The 18327-nt window shown below is 35.5% G+C and overlaps 1 protein-coding gene across 1 annotated transcript in view; it reads right to left on the bottom strand.

The window, feature by feature from the left end:
* Positions 1-14878, bottom strand: part of LOC136041111 (uncharacterized) — a 69653-nt gene extending 54775 nt beyond the window's left edge. Inside the window, exons 1-2 of the mRNA XM_065725673.1 lie at positions 14754-14878; positions 4848-5532 (exon numbers count right to left, since the gene is read on the bottom strand). Coding sequence (XP_065581745.1) covers positions 4848-5532; positions 14754-14795 — 727 coding nt within the window. The 5' untranslated portion in view covers positions 14796-14878. The remainder of the gene's footprint in view (positions 1-4847; positions 5533-14753) is intronic.
* Between the last annotated feature and the right edge of the window lie 3449 nt (positions 14879-18327).

Below are 18327 nucleotides of genomic sequence, written 5' to 3' on the forward strand. Positions count from 1 at the left end.
ATTATTTCAGGGGGAGGGGAACTGAAATCTAACACTCAATATGCTCTCCTAAATAAATAGCTTCCATAAAATAGCTTAAAGTTAAGGTGGGAGATGTTAAAAGAATTTTTCCAGGAGAAGGGGACTGAAATCTAACCTCCAATAGGCTATCGTAAATAAGTATTTTCAATAAAACAGATTAAAAATAAGGTGGGAGATGTTTAAAAAAGTTTTCCGTCAGAGGAAGACTGAAATCTAACACCCAATAAACTATCGTAAATAAATAACTTCTATAAAATAGCGTAAAGTTAAGGTGGAAGGTGTTACAGGAATTATTCCAGGGGAAGGGGATGAAATCTATGCCACAATAAGCTATCGTGAACAAATAACTTCGATAAAACAAAACTTTCCCTATGTCACGTTAGAACATTAATGCAATATGGCAATGTATCCAATGGACCAAAAACCAATAGCATAACTGGACAGTTACTTGGCTCGGTAACAATGGTTAGGAAACGCAAAATCCGTAGATTTTTTAAATTATCCATTGGGAAGTATTCCCCGAATCATAATTTTAGGAAGGCTTTCTTGGTCAAGCTGTCTAGCGTACAATTCTATTGGCAGAAAATCTGTTTCGATTCGTAAGGCGGACAAAAACATTTGGAATATAAAGGTTCTCCAAGGAAAAATCTTGAAGAAAATATCTCGACGAAGGAAAAAAAATCTTTAAGAGAATGAAATCTCCAAAAAAAAACGCCTTGAAAGAAAAAGAAATCTCGAAGAAAAAATATCTTAAAGTATTTTATAGCAACCCACGTGTGCATCACTACTTAACACTGACGCATATGCCACAATTACGCAACACCCACGTGTGTCCTGTCATTACGTAACACTCACTAGTGTTTCGTGCTTAGTTATAACCGGCGGATTCCCCACAGGCTCTGAAGAAACAAGTCACGCGAAAATGTGTTATCCTTAACACAGGTAAACATTCTGTATTACATAACAGCCAAAGTAATATTGATAACAACTAGTTTTTTTTAACTGAAAGTAAGGAGCGACATTAAAACTTAAAACGAACAGAAATACTCCGTATATGAAATGGGTTGTCCCCTCCGCAATCCCTCGCTCTTTACGCTAAAGCTTTTAATTGTTTTAAAAAGCAGAATTGTGACAAAGAGTCAAACTTTAGCGTAAAGAGCGAGGGATTGCGGAGGGGACAACCCATTTCATATACGGAGTAATTTCTGTTAGTTTTAAGTTTTAATGTTGCTCCTTACTTTCAGTTAAAAAAACTAGTTTTTTTATGTAATTTCTGAACATTTTTGAATTAATGCATGTTTGATTTTGGTTCTCCACACATAAATTATTAAAATGAAATTTACATATTAATTCCTTTTTTGGCTAAATGGCTTTCTCTTAGTCTTGATCAGATGATTTTAAGAAATAAGGGATGGGGAAGGAGGCCTAGTTGCCATAAAAACCTAGTTGCCTGGTCCTAAATGGACCAGTAAAAGACGGAAACGGGAAGACAGTCACAGCCCCCGATGAAATTTCTGAAGTTTGGGCCCAACACTTCGAGAAAGTTCTCAACCGACCTAGTCCTCCGAACACAGCAGATATCCCCACAACCCTTTTCCTGGAACTTCAAATCAATACGGAAGAACCGTCAACCGAAGAACTGGTACAAGCCGCTCGCAAACTGAAGAACGGCAGAGCACCAGGAAGCGACAGGATATCAGCAGAAATGATTAAAGCCTCTTTAGGAGCTTGCATAACTGTGTGGATCACATTCTTTGCATGTATATGGAAATCAGAGAAAGTCCCCGAAGAATGGAGAAAAAGCACACTCATCAAGCTTTTTAAGAAAGGAGATGCAGCAAAATGCGATAACTGGAGGGGCATCAGTCTCCTTTCTATCCCGGGGAAACTATTCTCACAGATAATCCTTCGTCGCATCCAGACAGCCTTAGATAAGCACTTGCGAGACGAGCAACATGGCTTCCGCCCATCCCGCTCCTGCTCCGACCTTATATATGTCCTACGCATGATGATCGAGGAATGCAATGAATGGAGGCAAAAGATGTACCTTGTCTTTGTGGATTTCGAAAAAGCCTTCGATTCAATACACCGAGATTCGCTGTGGAATATCCTCCGATATTACGGCATTCCAGAAAAACTTGTATTCTTGATCATTGCCCTATATGAAAACACCGAGTGCTGCGTTCGGACCCACGAAGGAAATACAAGGTATTTCCATATCATGTCCGGTGTCAAACAGGGGTGTGTCCTCTCCCCCTTGATTTTGTCCTTGTAATCGATTATGTGCTCCGAGACTGCAAGGGGTTTGGTATCCAAATCTGCGACAACAAACGACTAGCAGATCTTGATTTCGCCGACGACATCACCCTGATGGAAGCAAACAAGGAAAGGCTCCAGGATCTTCTCGAAGTAATCCAAGAGAAAGTGAGTCTTTTGGGACTAAAGATCAACTCGGACAAAACAAAAAGCATGGCAACGAGCGACTCGCCACTGGGCTTAAAGTGCGGGGACAATACAGTAGAGCAGGTAGTGGATTTTAGATACCTTGGAAGTACAGTCGAACGAACTGGATCCAGCGAAAAGGAGGTGCGGTCTAGGATTGGACAAGCCAGTGGAGCTTTTAATCGACTAAAGCCAGTGTGGTGATCGAAAAAGTACTCCCTGAAACTGAAAATGAGGCTGTTCAACAGTAACGTCATCTCCGCCCTCCTTTATAGCTGTGAATGTTGGAAACTAAACCAACACCAAGAAAAGAGGATTCTTGCCTTCGAGAACAACTGTCTTCGCAGAATACTGAACATTAACTGGAGAGACCACATAACCAACCAGACTGTTCGGTCTATCTCGCGCCAGCCCCTGGTAACAGATGTCATACGCCAACGAAGGTGGCGCTACCTGGGGCATGTTATCCGTATGGCGGGAGATAGACTCCCCAGAACTGTACTGGAGTGGCAACCAGAAGGAACCCGAAGAAGAGGGAAGCCGAAGAATACACTTCGTCGTACGTACCAGCGGGACCTAAAACACATCAATGCGATAGTCCAACCCCAGTGGGAAGACGTCTGGGCAGCAGCACATATGAGGGACGACTGGCGGCTCTTTTTGGATGCCCTGGGTGCCTCTGGCGGCACAGGAGGAACTAAGGTCTAAGGTAAGGTAAGAATTAACTTACGTAACAAACTTTTATATTCTTTAATTTTTATTATGTATATGAGGGGGTTTGTACTCTCGTTGATACCTCGTTCTTTACACTAAATCGTAAGTTTTGTCCCAATTCTTTAAGAATGACCCCTGAATCAGAAAGGCCGTAGAATAAATAGTTGAAATTACTAAAAAATACTATAGCATAAAGAGTGAGGTATTTATCTCCTCCTAAATACATCACTCTTTATGCTAAAGTATTTTTACAACCCCTCATATGCGTAATAATCTCTGTTCGATTTAAGTTACAATGCTACTGTTTACTTTCAATTGAAAAAAAACTTTTCCATGTTTATTTTTTCATTGTTTTTTTATAGTAATTTTAGAAAATTTTGCGCCCTTTTCATTGAATTTCTGTTCCCTCATGACATATTTCTCCAAGGAAAGATCCTCCCACATAGCCCCATCCCCTCAACCCCACCCCCAAAACCAAAAAAAAATCCTCTGAAAACGACTGTACACTTGCCAATAACCATTATTATATGTAAACACTGGTCGAAGTTTGTAACTTGCAGCCCCTCCCCCAGGGACTGTGGGGGAGTAAGTCATTCCCAAAGACATAGTTATTATGGTTTTTGACTATGCGGAACAAAATGGCAATCTCAAAATTTTGATCTGTTGACTTTGGAGAAAAAAGAGCGTGGGAGGGGGCGTAGGTGCCCTCCAATTTTTCGGTAACTTAAAAAGGGCACTAGAACTTTTCATTGCCGTTTGAATGAGACCTCTTGCGACATTCTAGGACCACTTGGTCGATGCGATTACCCCTGGGGAAAAAAAACAAACAAACAAATAAACACGCACCCGTGATTTGTCTTCTGGCAAAAAATCCAAAATTCCACATTTTTGTAGATAGGAGCTTGAAACTTCTACAGTAGGGTTCTCTGATACGCTGAATCTGATGGTGTCATTTTCGCCAATAAGGCAAATTTTCTCAGGCTCGTAACTTTGACAGGTGAGACTCAACTCGATGAAACTTATATATTTAAAATCAGCATTAAAATGCGATTCTTTTGATGTAGCTATTGATATCAAAATTTAATTTTTTAGAGTTTTGGTTACTATTGAGCCGGGTCGCTCCTTACTACAGTTCGTTACCACGAACTGTTTGATATATATGTCGTAGAATGGTGGGATTTTTGTGTCGTGGAATGATGGGATATGGTCGTCTTGGAATTTCCTGCTACATAACAAGCAGGTTTGCTATACCATTATAGGTTTAGTCTAATTTTGCGTAATACCCAGGTGCATGTAACAACGTAACAACGTCTTGAGGGGTTAGTAGGTCCAATAGTACACCTCCCATGGATCATTTTAAAAATGGAGCCGCCACACTACTATCTACATTACTGGAATAATATTTATCTAATTGGTGGACCAATTTCGTTAACTATGTAAGAACTGACATGTCATATTGCTGTATCACCTATTTACTAGTAATGACTAATCCAACTCGCTTAAATCAGAAATAAAATATGACGAGGAGCTGAGTTTAAGGAGCGAGAAGATTAAGCGGAGAGATAGCTTCCTTTAACTAAGTAACATTGTTATAACTAAATTTTTTATCTTGAGTGTGGAAAACAAGTATTGTTTTTGCATGCTTGGACAGAGGAAAAATGATAACTCACCGTTTAAAGCAAATGCTGCAGCAGCACCTAACACCAATGCAATAGGAATGAGGGCTAAGAATAATACTGCTAAATCTGAAAGATAGTGACTTCCATAGCTTTGATTGTTATATCCACCATATCCATTTCGGGGTTTAGCTGATAGTGATGCTCCTATTTTGCTATTAAATGATGATTCTGTTGTCGTTAAGACAACCTCTGTAAGTGATTCTAAAAATCCTTCCGGTATGTATTCGTCAAAACAATTTTTAAGTCTATCACATGTTACATTGTAACTAAGACTATCAGAACTATTAATAGTTTCGTTCAATATTGTCGTTGCTGTAACCAAAGAGTTTTCTTCTGACTTTTCAGAAGTAATTTGTAGAGCTCTTTCATTAAATATTGCTGATTCTACAGTTAAAGAGCTTTCCTCTGATTTTCCAGACGCATTGCGAGAATGCTGCAAAGGAGCAGAAGTTGAAAAACTAATATCATTACTCCAGATGCTGCTCTTTTCTCTTTTATTTTTTTTTACTTTTTTCTTTCCTTTCTTGATGAAGATTTCATTTGATGGTATAAACTGTACTGGATGTTTCGTCGTAGATCTATCAGTATCTGGAGACGTACTCTTCATCCAGTCAAAGAAATTGTAAAGAATTGATAAGTTCTTCTTTCCGAGGGGTACTGACATGCATGAGTAAATCTAAAAAATATATCTTTTTGATTATGATTTTCAAACGTCTGTTCCCTTAATTAACCACATAAATAAGTAACACATCAGCAGTTTCGACAAGTTACGTACGAATGAATTTAGTTCCAAGAAGTAGGGGATTCCTCAAAACAGCAAAAACATAAGCTGTGAGTAGTATCCCATAGATTGGTCCGAGCAGAGCGCCTAGTAGAGCGCCTCCTACACCCCCTCAATTGATTTTATGAGAGCGCCTAGCAGAGTGCTTAGATGAAGTTAAGAACCCCTCGCATCTGGTCTCTAAGATAACAACTTTCCAGGAACAATTCATTCTTTTTTCAAAGAATATTGTTGCTGAACTCTTAGCGCGCTGTAAATATCGTATCGCAGTTTATGGTAAAGATGCATTTGTTTGCCAAGAATAAAACTAGTGCAAGTTATAATCATTATTTGAAGTGAAGTTAAATTGAAAAGATGTCAAATAAAGAAATTTTGAAATGGATTACGTATTCTTTTAACGTATGCTTAGTGGATGGGGACTGTTTTTCATGCAAACCTGTTTAGTACTGGGTACACTGGTTCTTTTAATTAGTCAATGACAATTGTTTTGTTTCCAACAATCGCAATGAGTAAGCCGGCCAGATATCCTTTCTGTAATGTATTGGTCCTAAGCACACCAGTTTTCCATTACTGGGCTTGTGTATGAGTTTGGGTTCTTATTTTCCCTCCAGATCTCCAATCAACTCCTCCCGAAAAATTTAACCTTTTCCCTCCTCACCCCCTCAACCCTCTCCCCACCCAAAACTTGTTTGAAGCTAAAAATTTTCAATTTGTTTTATGTCTTGAAATTACATCTAATCTTTGATAAACAAGGTAAATAGCGACGAAAATTGTTTTAAGAATTTTTATTTTAGTTTTATTGGTCGTATAATGTTCTTTTTCTATATATTTTATGCTTTTCTGAGGACGGCCCTTGGATAAGGGGCTTAAATATTCAGTCAAATTAGATTTCCCTTGTCTTACGAAAAGAATTGCTTATTTTCTGTTTGTTTTCGATGTTTGGTAAACAAGGTGTTAGGATTTTTTATGTGGCTGCCCCAGTAGTACTCTTTGGTTGGTCATCGACACTAGTTGGTTTATTTTAGGTTTTTGATCAATGTTAACTGTGCATCGGAAGGATAACGCGTTACATCATATTTAAAAAGCGATGATGAAGTCTTTCAAGAAGATGTGTATACATGATAATGTTACTGTAGCATTAAATGCTGACATATATAAAAATTTGAACTGTGAGACAAGTACTAATGGTAATACTATTGGAAATGTTGACGCATATTGTAACGACAGTGAGAGATTAAGTTTCTTTGGAGTACCGGAAAAATTCAACTCTTATCAAGGTGGATATGCGAGAGTGAGATCATAAGAGATGATACCGCTCAAGGAGAATTCAAGCCTAAAAATATTTGCAACGAGGGTCAAATTCTTGCTCCTTGTGTGGGTAGCAGGTTACTTGTTGATAAATCCTATCGCCATCTCTCAGGTATTAACATTCATGAAAAGGTAAAAAGAAGAAAAGCGTACTCTTCTACCTTCATAAATAGTATCTTGTCGACAAGCCTGAGCTGTTACCTGTGTAAAATTAATGTAGTAATAGACAGTGAAATCACAGGCAAAATAAATAGGATATTGGCAGATAGTATCACTAAGAAAATTGAAGACCATTCAATGAATATAACAGTATCGGTGAACGTTAGTAGTATCATCGATAGTTTACCAACAGATATCATCATTTAACAGGTTTCTAGCTCTGTGTGTTTCTCTCTCTCTCTCTCCCTGTCTCTCTCTCTCTCCCTCTCTCTCTCTCTCTCCCTCTCTCTCTCTCTCCCTCTCTCTCTCTCTCTCTCTCTCTTTCTCTCTCTCCCTGTCTCTGTGTCCTTCTCTGTATTTTTTGTGTGTGACTCGTTTGTCTGTTTACCTGTCTGTAGGGATTTTAGAAAATCCTGCTCATTTCTCTCAGATTCTGGTAAAACCCTATTCACCTATCTCAGACTCTATTAGACCCCCTATGAACCCATTAATAGTACCTATGTCTCTGAAAATTCCTTTTGCTGCATATCTAACATTTAAATAAATGTTCTAAACGTTAGGGTTGTTAGTTTACCAATAGAAAGATAACAAAGTAATGCAATGAAATATTTCTATTGAAATAATTGCACGTACAATAGCATCATAAGAAATGAATACTTTAAATCCATTGCATAAAATACTTCATAATATTTCTGGACATTCGTCTCTGTCAGCATTCAATGCAACAACAACTCCTTTTTGTGCAAATACTTTCTTGAAGTATTTCAGCTCAACTCTTCATCATTGCCATTATTCCCTTCGATGATTGTATCTTTTGGTAAACTACCAATGATACTATTAATGTTCACCGATGCTTTGCTTTTCTTTGAACTGTCTTTATTTCCTTGGAGATACTGTTTGCCAATGCCCTTCTTATTTTGCCTGTGATTTCACTATCTATTAACAAATTATTTTTACACGGATAATTTTTCCAGCATGTCGAGAAGATATGGTCTATTATATTAGTAGAAGAGTGTGCTTTTCTTCTTTTTACCTTCCCTTGAATGTTAGTACCTGAAAATGGCGATAGGATTTATCTACAGGTAACGTGTTACCCGCAAAATGAGCAAGGATTTGACCCTCGTTGTCAACTACTAATTTTAGGCTTGCATTCTTCTTGGGTGGTATCATCTTTGGAGATCTCCCTCTTTTATATCCAGCTTCATAAGAGTTGAATTTCCTTGATACTTCAAAGAAATGTAATCTCTCAATGTCCTGAAAATGCACGCATACATTTCCAATAGTGTTTACTATTACTTTTCCCGTAGTTCTAATATTTATATTTGTTAGCATTCAATGCTACTACAACATTATCATGTATATACATCTTCTTGAAATATTTCATCTTCACTTTTTTTAATATTATGTAAGTGTTTAACCTTCCAGTGTACAATTAATGTTGATCAAAAACATACAATAAACCTATTAGTTTCAATGACCTACCACAGAGTACTGCGGGACGGTCGCATAAAAAAAAATCCAAAATTTGTACTTACCAAAGATTACATGTCATTTTAATGCATGGAAAAGAAGTTGAAAATTTCTGAGTTCAAAAAAAAGGAAGGGAAGTAGAGGGATGCACAAATATAGGGGGAGGGGCAGAATAAATTGTCATTGACAAACAAAAGAACCAGTGTGCTCGGTACAAAATAATGCTGTGTTAAAAACAGTCTCCATTCACTAAGCACATGTGAAAAAAATACATAGATTATGAATCCCTTGCATATTAGAATCAATATCAAAATTTCTTATATTTGACATCTTCTCACTTCAAATTCCCTTCAAGTATTGATAATAACTTGGACGAGTTTTTATTCCTGGCAAACAAATACATTTTCACTGAAAACTAAGGTACGGTATTTGGGACATGGCTTGCTGACAGTACAGCAGCAATATTCTTTGACAAAAGAATGAATTGTTTTTGGAACGTTATTAGTTCAAAGATCAGATGCGAGGGATTCGTAACTTTACTTAGGGGCTCTACTAGGTGCTTTGCTCGGACAAATCGAGGGTGTATAGGTAGAGCTCTTCTAGGCGCTCTGCTTAGACCAATCTAGGGGAGAATACTGCCGTGTGATAGTTGTGGGAGATAACTGAAAATTTTAAACAGTTTCTGTTGGAGTAAAGCCGAGTAAAGGAAGAGTTAAGGTGGATGACACTTAAGGTAAAGTAAATTGGTTGTCTTTAATTTTGTAACCTGTTTGAGTACAAGAAATGCATCAATGTGCATTTTAGTTTCAAAATCTTTAAATTTGATTATTAAGAAATGTATGTAGTATATCCAGTAAATACTATGGCTGAACTTTTGAGATAAATGTCTTTATTTTGGAGATTTTTGTCTTGAACCTTCCAATTTATGAGTGTATCATGTGCTTTGATGCTAAAACTAAAAAACACACTTTGTCAATTTGGCTTTTATGCAGGTCAGAGGAACTTTCCGTGTGGGGAAGGGGTTTATTTAATATAGTGTGAGCCAGACTTATGGGCACTATTTGAAAAACGAATAGACATTATTCCATATATAAAGGGTTGCCCCCTCCTCAATACCTTGCTCTTTACGCTAAAGTTCGGCTCTTGGTCCCATTTATTAAGAGCGTGTACTGAAACACCAGGGTCGTTTAACAGAATAGGAAGCTTTTTTAAAAGTGCTTGCAGCTTTAGTACAAAGAGCAAGGTATTGAGGAAGGGATAACCCTCCTCAATACCTTCAATACACGGAATACATCTGCCAATATTAAGATGCAAGTTATCTTTTTAGTTTTTCATGTGATGTGAGCCAAATTCAATCCTCCGTTAGTTGAAAAACGTTAAGAAATTAAATTAAAAAACAAGTTGTTTTAACTAAAAGTAAGGAGCGACGTTAAAACTTAAAACGAACAAAAAGTATTCCGCATATGAGCTGTCCCTTCCTCAACGCTTTACTCTTTACGCTAAAGTTGTTATTGTTAAAAAGTAGAGTTGCGACAAAGAGTCAAACTTTAACGTAAAGAGCGAGGTGTATTTGAAGACGTGTGTTCTATTAGAAAGAAAGGACTTAATTATTCTAAGTAAATATGGGTCAGCTTGAAATTCATTGGATAGTTTTACTATCAATGTATTGTGGTTAATTAAATCAAAAGCTTTTTGCAAATCCACTGCGTTAATGTTGAGCCAGTTATTAGGTTTTTCAAGTTTGTTACATATTGTGTCTATAGGTTGAACATGATAATGAGTAGTAGATATAGATCGTAAGTTTTCAAATTGCTTTTTGTCAACATTTGCAATTATCTTTACTTTCATCCACTCATCCCTAGAGCTTTTATATAACTTGGAAAAAACAGGAGTAGGAATAATGGACAGGACACCATCAAAATCTTGCTTAAAGATTTTGCGTTACGTTTATTATGATATTGTTATGTTGTTCTATTTACCCTCTCTTAAGGCCAAATATTCTTTTTGCTATCATAAGCCAAGTTTAATAAATATCCTATCGAAGTATTTATTATGATATAGTCAGTCTTTTTTTTTAACTCATTTTATGCGATATGAAATGAGTTGACGGCTTACAGATTTACTTAAGTTAGATAATTTGTTTTTATATATATATTTACATGGTTTAAACATGAATTTTTTCCATGAAATTTTCAAATCCTAAACTATGTCGCAAAGCTTTTCAGTCTTAAAAGTACCACTCGTGTCCTTATGATTATGATTATGTTGTATTAAACTAAATCTCTACAATGGCTGGCCTTTAGCTAACCAAAAGATATTTTATGCTTTATTTTCAAATATCACTCAGAGAGAGAATTTAGTCTTTCGACGGATCACCTATTTTCCACAACCTGGTGTGCATTTCGAGGGGCCACGTATGCCACCCCAAGGAGCATGTACCAATTCTGTAACTATGGCTTCAGAAAGTGTGGCACAGTCCTTATAATGCTTGGAACAATTCTGCCACTCTCGGCATACTTTCGCCACGCTTGGCACGCGCCACATGATGTATATGATTTCTGAAAGTTGGCAACCCCTTGGAATTTTATGGCAAGATCTAAAACGTTCTTTAGAGTTGGCTAAAAGAGTCTATATAAAACAATACTAACCTATGTGCCGTGCTAGGTATTTGTTTGGAGATTGAATAAAAAAAAAATTCTGAAAACGCTCCAGAAACCTTTATTATGCCATAAGGAGCAGGGGTGAGCTGGGAGTCCTTATTTTAATGGGATAGTTTATAGAATTGATTTTTAAGACTTTCGATGTTACGCCTTTTGAGCTGTCACGGTTTTCAGCTACAACAAAAAAGCAAACTATGGAAATCCCTAGCCCGTATGCTGTGCACAAACTGAAAGAAATAAAAAAACACTTACAGATGACGGAGGCCTCTTTAGGAGACCTGAATAACGAATGGATTAACTTTAAATATTTTTGTTATTGATGTTGTTGTTTCTTCTCAGTAAGATATACACACCCCAGAATAACCAAATAATGTTTACGGTTGTTTATTTGTTCGTTTTAGCATTAAAGACCCTAGACAAAAACTTACCAAGAAGGTCATTCCTTCCAGAAAGTACATAATATTTTTTGTTTCAATTTTTAATATTTTATAGATTCATTGACTATTTCCACAGTTTCACATCCTTACCCCCCGAGAAATATAGAAGTATCGAAGTATTTATTATGATATAGTCAGTCTTTTTTTAACTCATTTTAGTTTTTTTCAGTTTTTTAACGTATATATATATATATATATATATATATATATATATATATATATATATATATATATATATATATATATATATATATATATATATACGTTAAAAAACTGAAAAAAACTAAAATGAGTTAAAAAAAGACTGACTATATCATAATAAATACTTCGATACTTTACTTTTCGATACGATTTTTTTTGTATGCACTTTGATTCTCTTACACTTTTACCTCCGTCTCCGCTGCACTCACATAGGTCACCCCCTCCCCCCCACCACCCCCGAGATTCCATGTTTATGCACCTGTCTTCAGACATAAAGTTATTTTATTCTTTAACAATATTTACTTTTATTTACAATTTTTTCATCTTCTTTCATCGATCTTGGTTTGGAGTCAAATTCTAGTTTCGCCACACAATTCGCAGTTTTACCTAATAAACTCATAGTAAATGCTATGGAAAAATTTTAGTATTTACAAATTCTTCAAGGAGGGTAATCTTCCGAAAAAGAAACTGTCCAATTAGGTTTAGATCAGTTTTACGTTTTTATTCCTAAACAATTTTATTGTGGATAAGAAAATATACTATTATTTGTGAATGAAAGACAAAAATTGTATAGTCCCTTCTCCTCTCCTAGCATGAAAATTAGAACTCCTTTGTTACACCCACTCCCGTCCTTTTCCCAACAATACCTGAAAATTTCAACTTCATTCCCAAGCCGTTCCGAAGACAGGGCAATATGCTAGTTCGATAACTTGAATACACCAAGTGTCTTTCGACTGAACTCCGCCTCTTCTTACAAACCATAAGGTCCACCCCCCCCCCCTAACACTCACCCGAAGTTCCAAATTTCTTCCCCCAAGGCATTGTCAAGATATTGTAGATATGCTACTCGATGACCTGGATACATTTGGTGTATTTGATCTAATTTTACCCCTTTTTAAGTCAAAAATAGAGGTCCGCATTACACCCCCAACACTGCCTGAAAATTTCAACTTGATCCCGTTGGGTGTAAATAGCTTATCTTGATTTACTTAAGAGACCTCTGTCGTTTCCAGATTATACCCTAGTGAAACTCTGGGAATTTTGGCCCAGTGAACAATCCCTAAGAGCTTTTCCACTTAAACCTATCTATAGACAATGAATAATTTATACAATTTGGGGCCATTACCGTTAGGGCTGTGGGGGTTATGTCGACCCTGAAGACACATTGTTACAATTCAACCTTTCTGAACAAAATGGCTATTTCAAAATTCAGATATTTTGTCATTAGACTTATGGTGAATACAGCAGAAAAGGACAAAAGTGGGAGGCTGGTTACCCTCAAATCGCTTTAGATCCTTAAAAAGGGCACTGGAATCTTCAATTTCAAATTAAATGAGCTCCCTTTCAAGTTTCTTTGATCAAGTTTCCATGAGAAGATGACTGCCGAAAAAGGTTAATTGCCCATTTTCTCACTGATTTTAGAGGAGCCATTTTTTTTTCTTCTGCATTAGAGTTCCATTAGCCAAAAATTAAAGCAATATATGTTTTTAGATGTTATTCTGATTGGAATGTGAAAAAACTACTGAACTATCTAGCTGATATTTTCAATTTGAGATGAAACTCCTCCCCCATACACGGCCTTAACATCTCTCCCAATAAAATTCTAACGTTCGCAAACTCTTCACATCCTCACTCCCTCATTTTCTTTTCTAATACTAAATGAATGATTTTCTATCTGTACATGTGGATCAGTTGGTCCCAGGCCATCATTCGCTTAAAAGTGAAACTTGTTTTATCTAAAACATCCTCGATATTAAAGAACCAAAATATTTTTTTCCCATTGGAAATGCTCTTCATATGCTACCCAACCGCTAGAGAAGTGAACTAAAACTTAACCGCTGAAACTAGCCTATAATTTTTCAAAGGGCATAAACGTAGTTCTCTATTCAAAACTAAAAGTTCTATTCCGCCCATAGAGTCTCTTAAAGTATCTAATATAAGGAAAGCATATGAAATAGGAAAACCAGGGACTATCCATTTCGAAAGCGGATTTGCCACAGTGTTTGTAAAAGTAAAACAATGAGATGACTTTCTCAAGAGAGGGGATAAAATGCTAGTGGTGTTAACCCCGACTGGCGCCCCGATAGATTTTAAAAAATACCACTTATTTTGGTATTTTCATTAAAATTGCTGTTTTTGGTACTTTCGTTGAAAAAATTGAACAAACAACTAAATTGCCCCCCCCCCCTATGTTTGAATATTACATTTTTGCCCCCTCTTCATTTCCGTGAATTAACACCATTGGAATCCTCTTTAGACAAATACAGTATTTCCCTGTCTGAAAGGATGCTAGTAAGATCAAATACGTACGAAAGAGGGGATTTTTGGACCCCATGCCTTTTCTTTCATAATTGCCATATTTTGACAAGTTATTACTGAAAAAAAGCAATTCTACCTATGGTAAATATTAATAATTATTCTTTTTATCTTCACCAATGTTTTACCATTTATGCAACCACGTAAGCACATTGGGAGCTTCTAACTCTCCCTGGTTATTTCCTGATCCAGGGCTCAGGGCTCAAACAAATAAATTTGTTTGAGTACGCCTCGACACCTATGAAAATCCAACAAAGAGAAATATTAGGGGCGTGAAATACATTTAAAAAAATCTCCAGTTGGGGAAATGTTGTTTTTTTTTACTTTTTTTGAAGAGAATATAAAAAAAAAGATATTTTTATCGAAATGCCCCAAAACCGATACGTTTTAAAATCCAGGCGTCAAAAGAATCTAGGGGGAATGCCCCCATCTGGTTAACGTCACTGTTCGCCAGATATTTAGCTTCAAAGGCAGTTCTTTTTACCTTTGTTCACTTTCGAGAAATGTGACCGATGTAGTCGGGTCGAAATTATTATTTATGGTGCATAAGAAATAAAAGGCTCACCAATATAAGGTAGATTTTAAGTCCAAATTCTACGATATTCATTTTTGGTATTTCACACAGGATCAAATATTAAGGTACTAAGGCAGGGCAATCTTTTTTTTTCAACTATGTTCAATCAATAAAGGTAAGATCAAGAATGTTGCTAACATTAGTCCGTATGGCCGAGGTAGAGAAGTTGGCGGATATCGGTGACATTTATTATATCTAAATCAAAAAGAGGCCTGACACCTGAAACCACTCTTTTAATTACGGACTAATAATTCCACCTTGTAATGAACCAAATACAGATTAAATCAAGCTTGAAGTTGGTATACACAGGTACATTGAATTGAGTTGTATTTAGTCTCGGTTCGGGGACCGAGAGAGGGTTCGGGGAAATGGAAGGAATAAATGTTGTGTTATACTTGTAAAGGTAAATAAATAAAACAAAAGCTATGTGGTAAGAATTCAGATTCTGGAAATAGTTAAAAATAGAATTTCACAACAAAAAGCTTCGTAACTCAGATTGTAAGTTAAAAATTTATTCGTTCCATAAATACTAACAAAATACATACAGAACAAAAACACGGTTTAATTATTCAACAGATAAAGAGTATAGCTTCCCCCCCCCATTGGTCAACAGGGGGTAAATTTGAAGTGGTATCCCCTACAAATGAAGCATATCTTCAATCTACTAAGAAAAAACAAGTAGGTTTTCTTATTCTGAATCTTTGGGTATTCACATTTTTTTCTAAAGAAGTATTTTAAAAAAAAAGTCAGACAAACCCAGTTCTTTGTATATTTTCATATACTCAATACAAGCTGCTAAAATATTGTTCTAACTTTTTTGTTGTGTGGACGGGAGGGAGGAGGGAATTTTACGTCATTTTTGCTTTCGCTTATTCTTATACGAAAGTGTTTAGCGATATATATATATATATATATATATATATATATATATATATATATATATATATATATATATATATATATATATATATATATATATATATATATATATATATATGTATATATATATATATATATATACATATATATATATATATATATATATATATATATATATATATATATATATATATATATATATATATATATATATATATATATATATATATATGTAAATATATATATATATATATATATATATATATATATATATATATGTATATATATATATATATATATACATATATATATATATATATATATATATATATATATATATATATATATATATATATATATATATATATATATATATATATATATATATACGAAAAGGGCAAAGAAAATAACCCAACCCCATCCCCCTCCCTGTACGGCATCCCCAAATTAGAGAAAATAACTTGTAAAAAACAAAAAAACATTTCATCAGTATTCATGAGTTTTTTGTTTCTTTTAAAAAGAAATTGCAGTGCATCTCCTCTTCTGAACTAAATACAGCAATAACAAGTTCTTACTTCATTACATTCATAAAATTTACTTTGATTCAAATTTTTAGAGCCGCTTCCATTTTATCTTTATCACATTATGGAATAAGGATAATTCAAATAGTCTAGGAATTTCTATGAGCCATTTCAAAGCAGTGGGAGGCCCCAATTAAAAGATTTTCAAACATTGATGACTGAATGTGTCCACCAGGCTTTGAATACAATCGGGTAACTGAGATTCTCCTCACTATATGAGCTTTGTCTACTGGGAAAGCCTACTGGGGGAGGGTACTGGTTTTGACCCCCTCTCCTGAAATTTTTGTCCGACTCGTAAAAAAAGTAGAAAAATACAAATAAACTCACTTTTGATGCGTTTTGTAAAGATACACAATCGCTCAACGCTGTTATAACAAAATTTTTACATAATTAAATTTGGAAAAATTAAGTTTATTCGATTCACCGTGTCCCTTCAGATTTAAATGCTAAGCACCGCCCCCACCTATTAATGCCTTGTTAAAGACCTATGCTATACGCAAAGTGAGTTTGATTTCTTTGGCTAGCATTAATTGCCAATTTGAAATAAGTTTTAATTGCCAGTTTTAATTGCCAATTTGATACAGAACAACAAAATCGACCAAATTTCCTATACAGCCTAGGGCTACATCCAAGAATAGTGGAAGAATGGGTTAGGATGAAGATAATCTGGAAGCAGCTATTATGCTGTCTAGTTCAAAAGAAGGTACATACTGCACTGTTACCAATAATCTATTTTGAATCTTAAAATTGCAATTAAAAAAAAACTACAGGACATACATAAAAATAATAATTTGTTAAAAGGAAAATACCTAGTACAAATTTAGCCTCTCCTACTGAGGACTAAATTTAAAATCGCTGGAGGACGCAATGCGAAGCAGTTAAAGAAAAAAATTACAAATATCAGTTACCTCAATTCTAGGCACGTAATAAAGTTCTAGGCACGTTCGCGTGGTGGGATTGAAAAAAAACATGTAAATTATGTTGAAAATGTCAAAAATTACCTACTAAGGATTTGTACTTTGGGGGCGGGGGCTCCCATCTACATGTTTGCATGTGGAAGGACTTGCATCTAGTTAGAAAAGGCTTTGAAGGAAATGATAATTTATAATTGTTTGGCTTTAGGTAATGTCATAATGTAATTGCAATATTGCAATTACATTATATTGCAATGCCATTACGTAATTGTTTATAAAACAGTAAATGTCAGAATCTGGAGGCTCTTTGTCTTCAAGTTATAGATCACAAGAAGCTGTTTTCCACCTAAAGAGGTGCTTTAAACCTTTTTAGGTCATATTTGCAACTTGAAAAACTCTTGGTGCATCAAGTTTTGTGAAAGTTGGTACTGTTAAATAACTGCTTTAACTGTAAGTAAGGACTGTAATTGTCCCAACACGGCTCAATAGTAAGCAAAATCCTAAAAAAAAAACAGATATTTGATAACAATAGATGCACCAAAAAAATTAAAATTTTATTCTGATTCTAAATATATAAGGTTCATTAAGTTTAATGTTACCTTTCAAAAGATATGAGCCTGAGAAAATTTGGTAAATCTTCAAAAAAGGCGGAAATGCCCCAAATGCCTTGTGGTCTCTATGAAAATTACACCATCAGACTCAGCAAACTGGACAACTTTAATGTAGAGGTTTCAGGCTCCTATATAAAAAATGTGGAATTTTGCATTTTTGGCTAGAAGAAAGATGGCGGATTTGAATGAAACACAGATGCGTATTTATTTGCTTTTTTCCCAAGGGTGATTGAATCAAACCAGTTCAAAAACACACCGGGAATCAAAAGTTCTAGTGCCCTTTTTAAGTGACCAAAAGGATTGGAGCACAATTACCCCCCCCCTCCCACACCTCTTTTTTCCCAAAAATTGTCCGATCAAGACTTTGAGATAGCCATTTTATTCAACATAGTTGAAAAGTCCAATAACTATGCCTTTGGGGATAAAATGACCGTCCCCCACAGCACCTGGGAAATGGGATATAAGTTACGAAACTTATCCGTTGTTTACGTTTAGAATCTGTTATATTCGGGAATTTTCCGTGAAATTCTGAAAATTTTACCCCTGGGAAATTCCCTTCTCACGAAAAGTTCTACCCATG

Source organism: Artemia franciscana, chromosome 21 (genome assembly GCF_032884065.1).
Source record: "Artemia franciscana chromosome 21, ASM3288406v1, whole genome shotgun sequence".
Taxonomy (NCBI): domain Eukaryota; kingdom Metazoa; phylum Arthropoda; class Branchiopoda; order Anostraca; family Artemiidae; genus Artemia; species Artemia franciscana.